We start from the raw sequence: 11,228 nt of genomic DNA, 5'->3' as shown, positions 1-11,228 counted from the left end.
TGAGTTAAATCAAAAGATTCGTCAAAAAGACAAGCCAAGTACTTCCAAAGAAAAGGAGAAAACCATAGCTTTCAAGAGCACTGAAAAGGAAGTCTCAGATGATGAAGATGGCGATAATGAAATGGCAATGCTTGCAAAGAATTTTCGAAAATATATGAATAAGATAGGAAACAAAAAATTCAATGGCAAGATGTCAAAAGGTAACCCTTCTTCTCTTAAACCTTTTCAAAATAATAAAAAGGGTATTCAGTGCAGGGAATGTGAGGGATTTGGTCACATCCAATCTGAATGTGCAAATACTTTGAAAAAGAACAAAAAAGGTATGATTGCTACTTGGAGTGATAATGACTCTGAAAGTAGTGAAGATGAGGAAGGTAATGTCGCTCTCACTTCTATTTTACCTGGTTCTAAATCTGAAAATGAAAAAATTGTTTGCTTGAATAATGTTTCAAAAGATGAAGAAAATTCTGATAGTGATGAATCTGAATTGAATGATGAGTCTTTGAGTGAATCTTACAAAAAGATGTATGGTTCATGGGTAAAAGTGTGTTCTGAAAATCGGTCATTGGTAAGCAAAAATAAAGATTTATCCCTTGAAATTAAACAACTTACTGAGTTGAATGAAAATTTGGAAAAAGATATAATTTCAAAAAATGTTGAAATTAATAAGTTGTCTAAAGATTTGGATACTCTTGAGAAAAATGTTAGAATGCTTAACCCCGGTTCAACTATTTTTGAGAATATACAGAATTCAGGTCAAAGAAGTCATGTGGGACTGGGTGCTTCAAGTTCTCAAAAATCAAAGAAAACTGTCTTTATCTCGGCTGGGATGTTATCGTCTGATGTTCCTGTTGCATCCTCAGTGAAATCTGTTGTATCCGGTTCTCGGTTTGTTCCAACAGAAAGGACACAGTCAGCAGGTAAATCCAATGGTAAATTCGAAAAATTCATTCCAATCTCCCATTTTTGTGGTAGGAAGGGTCATATTCGTCCTAAGTGTTTTACTCTTATGAATTTTGCTAAAAATGAATATTTTGAAAAATTCAATTATTTTGATGATTTCAAAAGAGTAAAAAAGGAAAATGTTCAATCAAAGAAAATATGGATAAAAAAGAATAATTGTTTTGCTGGTTTTACTAGTGAATATGATAGATCTGCTTCTTCATATTTTTGGTATTTTGACAGTGGTTGTTCAAGACATATGACAGGTGACAAGTCTATTCTTACAGACATAAAACCTATGCATTGTGGGTCTGTTACTTTTGGCAATGGAATTGAAGGTAATGTTCTTGGTATGGGTACTCTTAACTTTGAAGGGTTGCCTAGAATCAAAAGAGTGTTACTTGTGGAAGGTCTTAAAGCTAATCGTCTAAGCATAAGTCAAATTTGTGATCAAGGTTATACTGTTAACTTTGATAAAGATAATTGTTTTGTTTTAAACAAGAATGGTGAGAATGTTCTGGAAGGTTATAGATCTAATGACAATTGCTACACTCTTCTGCCATCTATTATGTGTCAATCTGTTGTGAGTAATAACACTGATATGTGGCATGCTAAACTTGGTCACATAAATTTCAAAACCTTGAAAAAATTGTCACATGCAGGGAGTGTTCGTGGTTTACCTAAGCTAGGTAAAGAATCTGATGGTAAGTGCAAGAGTTGTCAACTTGGTAAGCAATTGAAAATTACACATAAAAGTGTTTCTGACATAAACACTTTGAAAGTTTTAGAATTGCTTCACATGGATCTTATGGGTCCAATTAAAATTGAGAGTTTAAATGGGAAAAGGTATATTTTTGTTTGTGTGGATGATTTTTCTAGATATACTTGGGTGGATTTCTTAAAAGAAAAATCTGACACTTTTGATGCCTTTAAAACTCTTTGCTTGAAATTAAAAGTTGAAAAAGATTGCAACATTGGAAAAAGTGTTCGTATAAGAAGTGATCATGGTAAAGAATTTGAGAATTCTATCTATGATGATTTTTGTAAGTCTGCAGGCATCTCTCATGAGTTTTTAGCTCCCAAAACTCCTCAACAAAATGGAGTTGTAGAGAGGAAAAACCGCACTCTTCAAGAAATGGCTAGAGTGTTGCTAATCAGCAAAAAATTGACCAAACGGTTATGGGCAGAAGCAATCAACACTGCTTGCTATATCATAAATCGTGTTTTTCTTCGTCCAGGTACATCTAAAACATCTTATGAAATTTGGAAAGGTAAGAAACCAAGTGTAGCTTACTTTCATGTTTTTGGATGTGTTTGTTACATTTTGAGAGATAGAGAAAATCTTGGTAAATTTGATGCTAAGAGTGATGAAGGTGTTTTTATTGGATACTCCACTAACAGTAGGGCCTATCGTGTGTATAACATGAGAACCCAAACTGTAATGGAGTCAGCTAACGTGGTTATTGATGATTCTAGGGATTTTTCTGAGTTTTCTACTGAGGAAGAAATTGAAAGGTTTATTGATGAACCTACTGAAAAACACGAAGAAGCTTGTGTCAGTGATACTACTGTTGCAACGTCTGGTCCATCTGTTCCAACAAATCTCGAATCCGATGAAACAGATTCTGGACAGACAGAAAAGAAATTTCCAGATATTATTTTGGATGAAGTCCAAAAGGAGCCATCAACCAGAGTTAAGTTAAATCATCCAGCAGATTTAATACTTGGAAATCCAAAAGACAGTATGGTAACTCGAAGAAGGTTTAGTAATGTTGTTCAATTTGTTTGTTTCTTATCTCTAATTGAGCCTAAAAATGTGAAAGAAGCTTTAACTGATGAAAATTGGATTAAAGCTATGCAGGAGGAATTAGAACAATTTTTTAGAAACAAAGTGTGGATCCTTGTGCCAAGACCGTTGCATACTAATATTATTGGCACAAAATGGATTTTCAAAAATAAATCTGATGAATTTGGTACAATTGTGCGAAATAAAGCAAGATTAGTGGCACAAGGGTACACACAAGTGGAAGGAATAGACTTTGAAGAAACATTTGCACCTGTTGCAAGACTTGAATCAATTAGATTATTATTGTCTATTGCTTGCTTGATTGGTTTCAGGTTGTTCCAAATGGATGTCAAATCCGCATTTCTCAATGGGATCTTGAATGAAGAGGTATACGTTGAACAACCCAAAGGTTTTGAAGATCCCCATGCACCTGATCATGTTTACAAATTGGAGAAAGCTCTATATGGTTTGAAGCAAGCCCCTCGGGCTTGGTATGAGAGACTCTCTCAATTTCTTGTTTCTCATGGATACAAAAGGGGTGGAGTAGATAAAACTCTGTTTATCAAAAATATTAAATCTAACATAATTATTGCTCAGATTTATGTTGATGATATTGTGTTTGGTTCTGCTTCTGACAATGAGGTGCAGGTATTTGTGAAGCAAATGAAAGAGGAATTTGAAATGAGCATGGTGGGAGAATTGACCTATTTCTTAGGTTTGCAAGTCAAGCAATTAGATGAAGGCACATTTATTTCTCAAAGCAAATATGCTAAGAACTTGGTGAAAAAGTTTGGACTTGAAAGTTCATAGATGGCCAAAACACCAATGGGAACGACTGTGAAGCTATCCAAAGATGAAAATGGTGTCAAAGTGGATCCTACACTGTATAGGAGCATGATTGGTAGTCTTCTTTATCTCACTGCTAGTCGACCTGATTTGAGTTATAGTGTTGGTGTGTGTGCCAGGTACCAAGGAAATCCCATGGAGTCTCATGTTGCAGCTGTCAAAAGAATCATTCGATATGTTCATGGAACTGCTGATTATGGTATTTGGTATTCAAAAGAAACTAACCCTAATCTAGTGTGTTTTAGTGATGCTGATTGGGCAGGTAACACTGATGATAGAAAAAGCACTAGTGGAGGATGTTTCTTCTTGGGAAATAATCTTGTTTCTTGGCACAGCAAGAAACAGAATTCTATTTCTCTCTCAACAGCTGAGGCCGAATACATTGCAGCGGGAAGTTGTTGTGCACAACTTTTGTGGATGAAGCAAATGATGATGGATTATGGGTTTGATCTTGACACTTTAACTATCTTTTGTGATAATACAAGTGCAATTAATATTTCAAAAAATCCTATGCAACATTCTCGTACTAAACATATTGATATTCGTCATCATTTCATAAGAGAATTAGTTGAAAATAAAGTTCTTGTCTTGGAATATATTGAAACACATAAACAAATTGCAGATATTTTCACTAAAGCTCTTGATTCGGTTCGCTTTGATTTCCTTCGAAAATCTTTGGGGGTTTGTTCTCTATAAATTTTCTTGATATGGTGTTGTCCGCTTGATCTAATGTGTGTTATTTTTTGTTAAGAAAATTGTCAATCAATTTGAAAATTTTGTTGTGTGTCAAGCTGGATAATCTGTCTTGTGTTTATGAATCTTTGGTTGTATATTCTTGAGAGAAATTTAATCAATTCCTCCTAGGTATATTCGAGTAAATTAATCAATGTTTAATGTTTGAGCTTCCTTTTGTGTAGCATTGTTTCAAGCTCCTGTGCAAGAATAGAGCTACCTGCATCAGTGTGTGAAAGCCGTCTTTTGAGTAAGTTGGAACTTTGTAATTCGGAGTTATGAAGAGGATACGCTACCATAGAAAAGGGCTACCACTGATGTAGTGTGACAGCGTCTTCATAGGTTACAATTTTTTAATTTCGAAAAAGACTTATTTGTCATTGGGCAATGTTCCCTTGCATACACTGTCACACACTTATGCTTGAAACAATGCAGTAAAAATTGTACACAGTTTAAAAAAAAAAAATGTGTGTAAGACTCATACATGTTGATTGATTCACTAAAAGAATATGTACTTGTGACTGAATTGTGCTTTATTTCTCTCGAATATTCTTTCTAATTTTTCATTTTCACAAGTGTTCTTATCTATGTTTTACACTAACACTTATTTTCATTTGCTTGATTTTATTCTTATCAGGATGACTCTCTTTGATCAAAGCAGATTTTTCTTGGGTTGAGTTTTTATTTTTGTTCATATATATAAAATAAAAAAATGATAATAAAGAAAAAAAAATTTGACAAGGAAATTCTTGATGGACCGAATCTGTGGTGATTATGAGAAATTATGCATTTAATTGTGTGATTTAATATATTCCTTGTCTCCAAGGAATTTATTTTTGTCTTCTTTCTCATTTTGGAATATCATGATTTGTATCTTTATTGTTTTGTCCTTTGTTTAGGATTTTGGTTTTAAAAAAAAAAAATAAATAAATAAAAAGGGAAAAAGTCAATAAGGAGATCGTGTGGGGTATTTATTTCTGGTTACCTTTTTGGTTTGGGTGTTTATACATATTACATTTTTATAAACAGATTTTTTTAAAAAAAAAAAAAAAAAAGGAAAGTTGTATGTGAATCGTGTGTCTTCAAGATTGTTTCCTTTTCTTGTTTAAATAAAACAATTTTTTAATAAAAAAGGGAAACCTCTTTTAGCCGTGGGTATTCATTTTGGGTAAGTAATTTATTTTAAAAAGGCATGCCATTACCCTATTTCCTCTCACCCACGATTTCACTCAGTTATCTCTTCTCCTTCTACTTTTTTTGTTTCTCTCATTTTTCCTTGTAAGTGCTTTCTGTTTTCTCAGAAAAAATGGTGAGAACTCGTGGTGCCTCCTCCAAGAAGATCCCTGTTTCTCAATCTCGAAAGGTGTCCTCTCCTTCGCCTCCTCCGTCTGTGTCAACGGCGCCTCATTCTGTTCCCACAGCTCCCACATCTGTTGGAAAGTCCTGCAAATCCAAGGCTCGCAAGAAGGTGTTTTCGCTCTCTCATGAACACCCTTTGGTGTTTCCAGATATTTCTGCTGACATTGTTGCACCACCATCTGAAGTGGTGGCGCCCTCTCGAGCTAAGGACCATTCTCCTCTTCCGTTTGATTCGTCTTTGGAGGCTAGGGCAAAATCGAAATCTGTTTCCTCCTCTTCCAAAGCTGCTGCTGCTGGATTGCTCAAATTGCCCTTGAAGCTGAGTCAGTCCAAGAAAAAATTCTGTGACCCCCAAAAGGAAATTGGGGTTGGACTCGTCTCTTTCTCCCTTGTCTGCTGCCAAGAAAAATTTGAAGGCTCATCCCCCTTCATTGTCCTCCTCCGAATCTGATCCTGAGGAAGATAAGTCCGAATCTGAAGCAACTCATGATACCACATTGTCTGATGAAACGGTTCCTGACATTGCCGAATCAGAGGCTGAGTCTGATGAGCCAGAAAAAGAAGACACTATCCCCTCTGAACAAGAAGCCGAATCTGACTCAGACCACATTGCATCTCCTTTGCCATCCAAAGCTAAAGGGAAGAAATCTATTTCTGGTTCTACACCTTCACCAAAACATTCAGGTGTAAATTTCAAACCTTATTCTTCCATTTTTTGCTATAATGATAATGCACGTGATATGGTTCTATATGCTCAACGGAAATTTATCATTGAAAGGAATTATGTCTTGAGTGATCATCGTCCTTTTGGTGTGCTAACAATGCTTCAAGATCGACAATGGACAGGTTCTTTGGTTAAATTTTCTGGTTTTGTGGATAGAGTAGTCAAGGAATTCTATGCCAATCTTACTAATGAAATTATTGAACCTTCATCTCCTCTGTTTAATAAAGTGTTTGTTAGGGGTCATTGGTTCTCTTTTTCTCCTCAAGACATTGCTCTTGCTTTGCACCTTCCCCTTACTGTCGAGGATGATGTTGATGGTGCCTCTCTTGACAAGGACATGGTTATCACAGAATTGGTAGGTCAAAAAATGGTATGGCCATCTAATACAGTCATCTCAGTCTCCAATCTCACCTACACTTATGCTGTCCTACATAAGTTTGCCACAACAAATTGGAAGCCCACATCTCACACGGCCACTATCTCTTTTGATATGGCATCATTTTTGTACAAAGTGGGGACCGGTCTTGGTTTAAATTTGGCTTCGATTATTCATGATCAAATCATTGGGTTTCGCAAAGGTAACAGGAAAAACTTGAATCTTCCTTTTCCTCAAGTTATTTATAAAGTGTTGAGTATGCAGAAACAAGACCTCCAACGTGATCAAGAAGACTTGGTGGCCCCTACTACTGCTGCTTCCTACAAAGCCTCTGCCCCACCTACTGAAGCCACTGCTGCTCCGTCCTCCAAGAAAGTCAAGCCCCAATCTCTGAAGATCGCCTCGGATGACATTCCTCATGCCTCCTCCTCTGTTGCCACAGATTCAGGTCTTGTTGCATCAGAAATAGCTGCTGTTCAAGCCTCTGTTGATTCTCTAACTGCTCGAGTGATGTCAATTGAAGGACTGCAACGTTCTGTGTTGGAGGCTGTTCAATCTCTGTCAAAAGCTCCAACTGTTTAGTTTTATTTTTCGTTTTTGTCCATTAAACATTGCTACTCTTGTTTTAGTTTTCTGGTTCTTTGGCTACTTTGAAAGACACAAAGGGGGAGAGTAGATTTCCAAAACCTGTTTGATTGTTTGTTTGTTTAACTCTGGACCTTCTTATTTTGAGGGGGAGTTAAGTCTAGTTTATTTACATGTTTGTTATAAGTTCATGCATGTTTGCAGGGGGAGTTCTTTCTCTTTACTTATCACTAACATTTGTGTTGCAGGTTTTTGAATTAATTTTGTCTATCAAATTGCCAAAGGGGGAGATTGTAAAATCCTTTATTGGCATTTTTGATTATTATGACAAAATTAATTAAAAGATATTTTCGAAATTAGTAGTTTCCTCTTTTTTAATATTTTGTGGTGAATTTCGAAAATGGGTAGTTACTTGTTTTGTAATATTCAGATTTTTATGTGTTAAATAAATATATATTTTCCTATAAAAGAATATCTTTTTCTTGAATTAGAAAATTATTATTTATTTTTATTTATTTGAATTGGTTACCCAGAAATCGTGTACAGGTTGCAATAATAAAGGATATATTGTTTCCTTATTTATTTAAGGAAACTGGGTTGAAAATCTGTCCAGGTTCAATGAATCTGTTTGAACGGATTGCCAGTCTGTTTGAACAGATTCTGACTTTCCTGTTTTGGAAGATTTTCCATTTATTGGCTGTTTGATTCCTGATTTGTTTTCCACGACCCAAAGGGATTCTAAAATGTATATAATCATCCTTAGGTCGTTGGTTTTTTATTATCTCTCTTGGTGCATTATTTTCTAAATATTTCTCAAGTTTTAGAGAGACTTTTTGTTATGTGAAGAACTTGAGTCCAGGAAGTTCTTAGTGATTTATTACAGTGTACTTCTGTATTGTTATCTTTGTGTTAATTGTGCAGGTTGAACACACTTGGACCTTTGTCATCAAGCTTCGGGAGAAGTCTTGTTCGTGAGTCACTTTTCGGGAGGAAAAGTGCAAGTGTTATGATTTGAAGGGAGTTCAAGATCTTAGCACTTCAGAAATTTGATTAGAAGTTTAGATTACAACAGTTGCGACAAATTTAAGAGGGAGTCTTTATTTGTATAAGTCAATTTGGTTTTGTAATCATTTAGATATTCTTCTAATAAATTTCATTCTCTGGGCGTGGCCTCGTGGACTAGTAGCAATCTGCAAAGATTGCTGATACCACGTAAAAATTCGTGTGTTCTTTACTTTATGTTTGTTTTTTATCTTCTGGTCACAAACTGTTTAAACATATCCGGTTTCTGTTCAGACAGTTTTGGTATCTGTTTAAACATTTCTGTAACAGTTTAACAATTAATTATTTAATCTAAATAATTAAGTTGGTAATCATAAAAAATGGAATTTTCAGTTATATATATATATGTATATAACGTTTACGTGACAATAATGATTTAGTTATATTAATATTAAAAAGAAATGAAATCTGCATATGTCGTGGCTGAAACAAGAAAATTATAGAATCATTTAGATTGTTCCAAACACAATTAGTGACAACTCTTTGTCCGTGTCTAGCGACAACATTGTTGTCGCAAGAGCCTTTAGTGACTACATCATCAAAGATCATCGCTGTTTAGAACCAATTAACAACCGGATATTAGCGACGATATCCAGCGACAACTTTGTTGTCGCTATAACCTCCATCAACGACTTTAGGGGGACTAGCAATGAAAAAAGTCGTCGTTATAGCCTCACTTTTATTTTTGTTAAATTATTAATTGAATAAATTATATTAATTATTTTTGTTAAATTATTATTGAATAAATTTTTACTCGTTTTTTAATTCTCTTTTTTTGTTTGTCAGCCATATTCTTATTAATTATAAAATTCATTTACCAATATGCCATCAGATCATTTCTTGTTACTCGATCGTGATTCTTAATATGCATGTTGCACTCTCATTAAAAGTGTATTTGAAACTATTTAATACATCTATCAATTTTCTCATAATTATCAAATTCAACTTCTCCCAATCATCAAACTTTCTTGCACTACTTGTACTGTAAAAAGAACATAATAAGAAATTAGTAAAATATTAGGAAGGAGGCAAGAGAAAGTTGCATATATACTTAGATTTTTTTTAAATAACAAAAATTACTCAAATTCTATATAACTTGTAAAGAAATAATGAGAGATATTGAGTGAATTTGATTTTTGAAAAAAAAAAACACCAATTTTAATCAACAACAATCCTAATCGTATATGGAATGAATAAATCAAATGAAAAAAGAACAAAAGGAGATGATTTATTAATTAATTAATGAAGTAAATATGATAAAAAGATATTGTTGACGCAACAAATGTGCCTTTTTATAATTGGAGGTATGAGCCGGCAATAGATGGTGCTTCGATCCTGCTCCGGTGGTGAAGAACGCCTTTGATCTATCGGGGATACCTGCAAGAAAGACACTACGATGCCTGTTTGAATAAGAATCTCATATTTATAGAACAAAAATATGAAGTGTTTAGTTGGTTCAACTGAACCCTGAATGGCGGGGGAAACATAACTAAATTTCCCTCTAAAACGTGTTGATTTTAAATTACATACTCAGAAGTCAGAGGCGCAGATCGCCTCTTATCCTTTGCTTCTGCCTTCGGAGCTTCTGTAGATCAAAACGATCCGTTTTGAATATACGGCAAATGAGGAAAGAACTTTGGGCCAAATATCTTGGGCCCAACAGATGCCCCCTGGCCCATGCTTCGAACGGACGAGGCACGCTTATTCACTCGAACCTTGGGTCGACTCTTCAATGCCAAAGATTTTGCCTAAAGTCGTCATTCCCCGTGGATCGAGGCGGTTCGTAGGTACACGATCGTATAATCCCCTGACATTTTTTGCATGAAATTTAATGCAAACACAGTTACCAAGTGAAGCACTCGATTAAGGAATTTCATTTCTCATTTAACTGGTTTTAATTCAAATAATTCACATTTCAAACTTTTCAAACTTTACTCTAAATTTTTCAGGGAAGAACTCGGAGGGAAGAAACCCTAAAGTTAATCATCCTTCTATCCACATAGCAATCATCTCAGTCTTCTCGATCATGTCTTCACGTTCATCTCTTGAACCTATGGATCGCGATGGATACAAAAATGCATATGAACGCTTACGCAAATCATTCGACATTCCTGATAACGTCACAGTCCGGATGCTTTCAGATGCTGAACTACGGGAATGGCGATTCAAGGATATAGTCAAGCCCACTAAGATTGTTATGAGTCTGAGACACATTGAGTGGCTTCATTTCCCTCTCCCTGCTCTGTTGGTGCAAGTAGTTTCAAACTCTGGAGCTCACATTTCTCAATTTCATCCGAACGCTATCCAATCCATAGTTGGCGCTTAGAAGATAGGAACTCTCAGGAATGTCGACATTCAATCAGATGACATATATGCATGCTTCACTAAGTCGACTAACAAGGAAATAGAGGGTAAACCCTGGAAGACCTTCTATCTTTCTCCTAAAAAGGATCGAACGATCTTTACTGATTTTGACAGCTCCCACCGAAATTGGGATAAATACTTCTTCGTCGTTGGTGGAGCGTGGTATCCTGAATTTCTGCCTCAAGAACTTTTTTCTCTGGCCAGGGTGTTCATAAAAGGTGAGTCATGTTTTTATTTTGTTCCTTTTTGCTTTTAGTGTGGGTGAATCATGTATGGATGATTGTCTACTAATCTGACTCTGCATGTTGCTATTTTATTTCCCCATACCAGATTTCTCATGGCCTCAGGTTAACATGAGTCCTGAACGACAGAGCATGCTGACAGAGAAGGGGCTTCTGCATGAGTCCAAGGAAAACGCCATTAGCATCAGAGGTGTGATGAACCCCTACTGT

The 11,228-nt window shown here is 35.4% G+C and overlaps 1 protein-coding gene across 1 annotated transcript; it reads left to right on the top strand.

The window, feature by feature from the left end:
• Positions 1-829: 829 nt before the first annotated feature.
• LOC133824763 (uncharacterized) lies at positions 830-7,347 on the top strand. The gene is made up of 3 exons (XM_062257742.1): positions 830-920; positions 5,608-6,032; positions 6,082-7,347. Exons 1-3 carry the CDS (start codon positions 830-832, stop codon positions 7,345-7,347), a joined length of 1,782 nt encoding a protein of 593 aa, XP_062113726.1.
• The last annotated feature ends 3,881 nt before the right edge of the window (positions 7,348-11,228 follow it).

This window comes from Humulus lupulus, chromosome 3 (genome assembly GCF_963169125.1).
Source record: "Humulus lupulus chromosome 3, drHumLupu1.1, whole genome shotgun sequence".
NCBI lineage: Eukaryota > Viridiplantae > Streptophyta > Magnoliopsida > Rosales > Cannabaceae > Humulus > Humulus lupulus.
The sequence above is the reverse complement of the archived record's forward strand: the minus strand, read 5'-3'. Positions and strand labels throughout refer to the sequence as shown.

Bases quoted from the DNA above. Each gene is read 5' to 3' on its own strand.
- LOC133824763 (XM_062257742.1), top strand. From the start codon at position 830: ATGTTATCGTCTGATGTTCCTGTTGCATCCTCAGTGAAATCTGTTGTA. The intron at 921-5,607 runs GTAAATCCAATG...CTGTTTTCTCAG, and splicing joins AGAAAGGACACAGTCAGCAG to AAAAAATGGTGAGAACTCGT. The intron at 6,033-6,081 runs GTTGGACTCGTC...AAAAATTTGAAG, and splicing joins ACCCCCAAAAGGAAATTGGG to GCTCATCCCCCTTCATTGTC.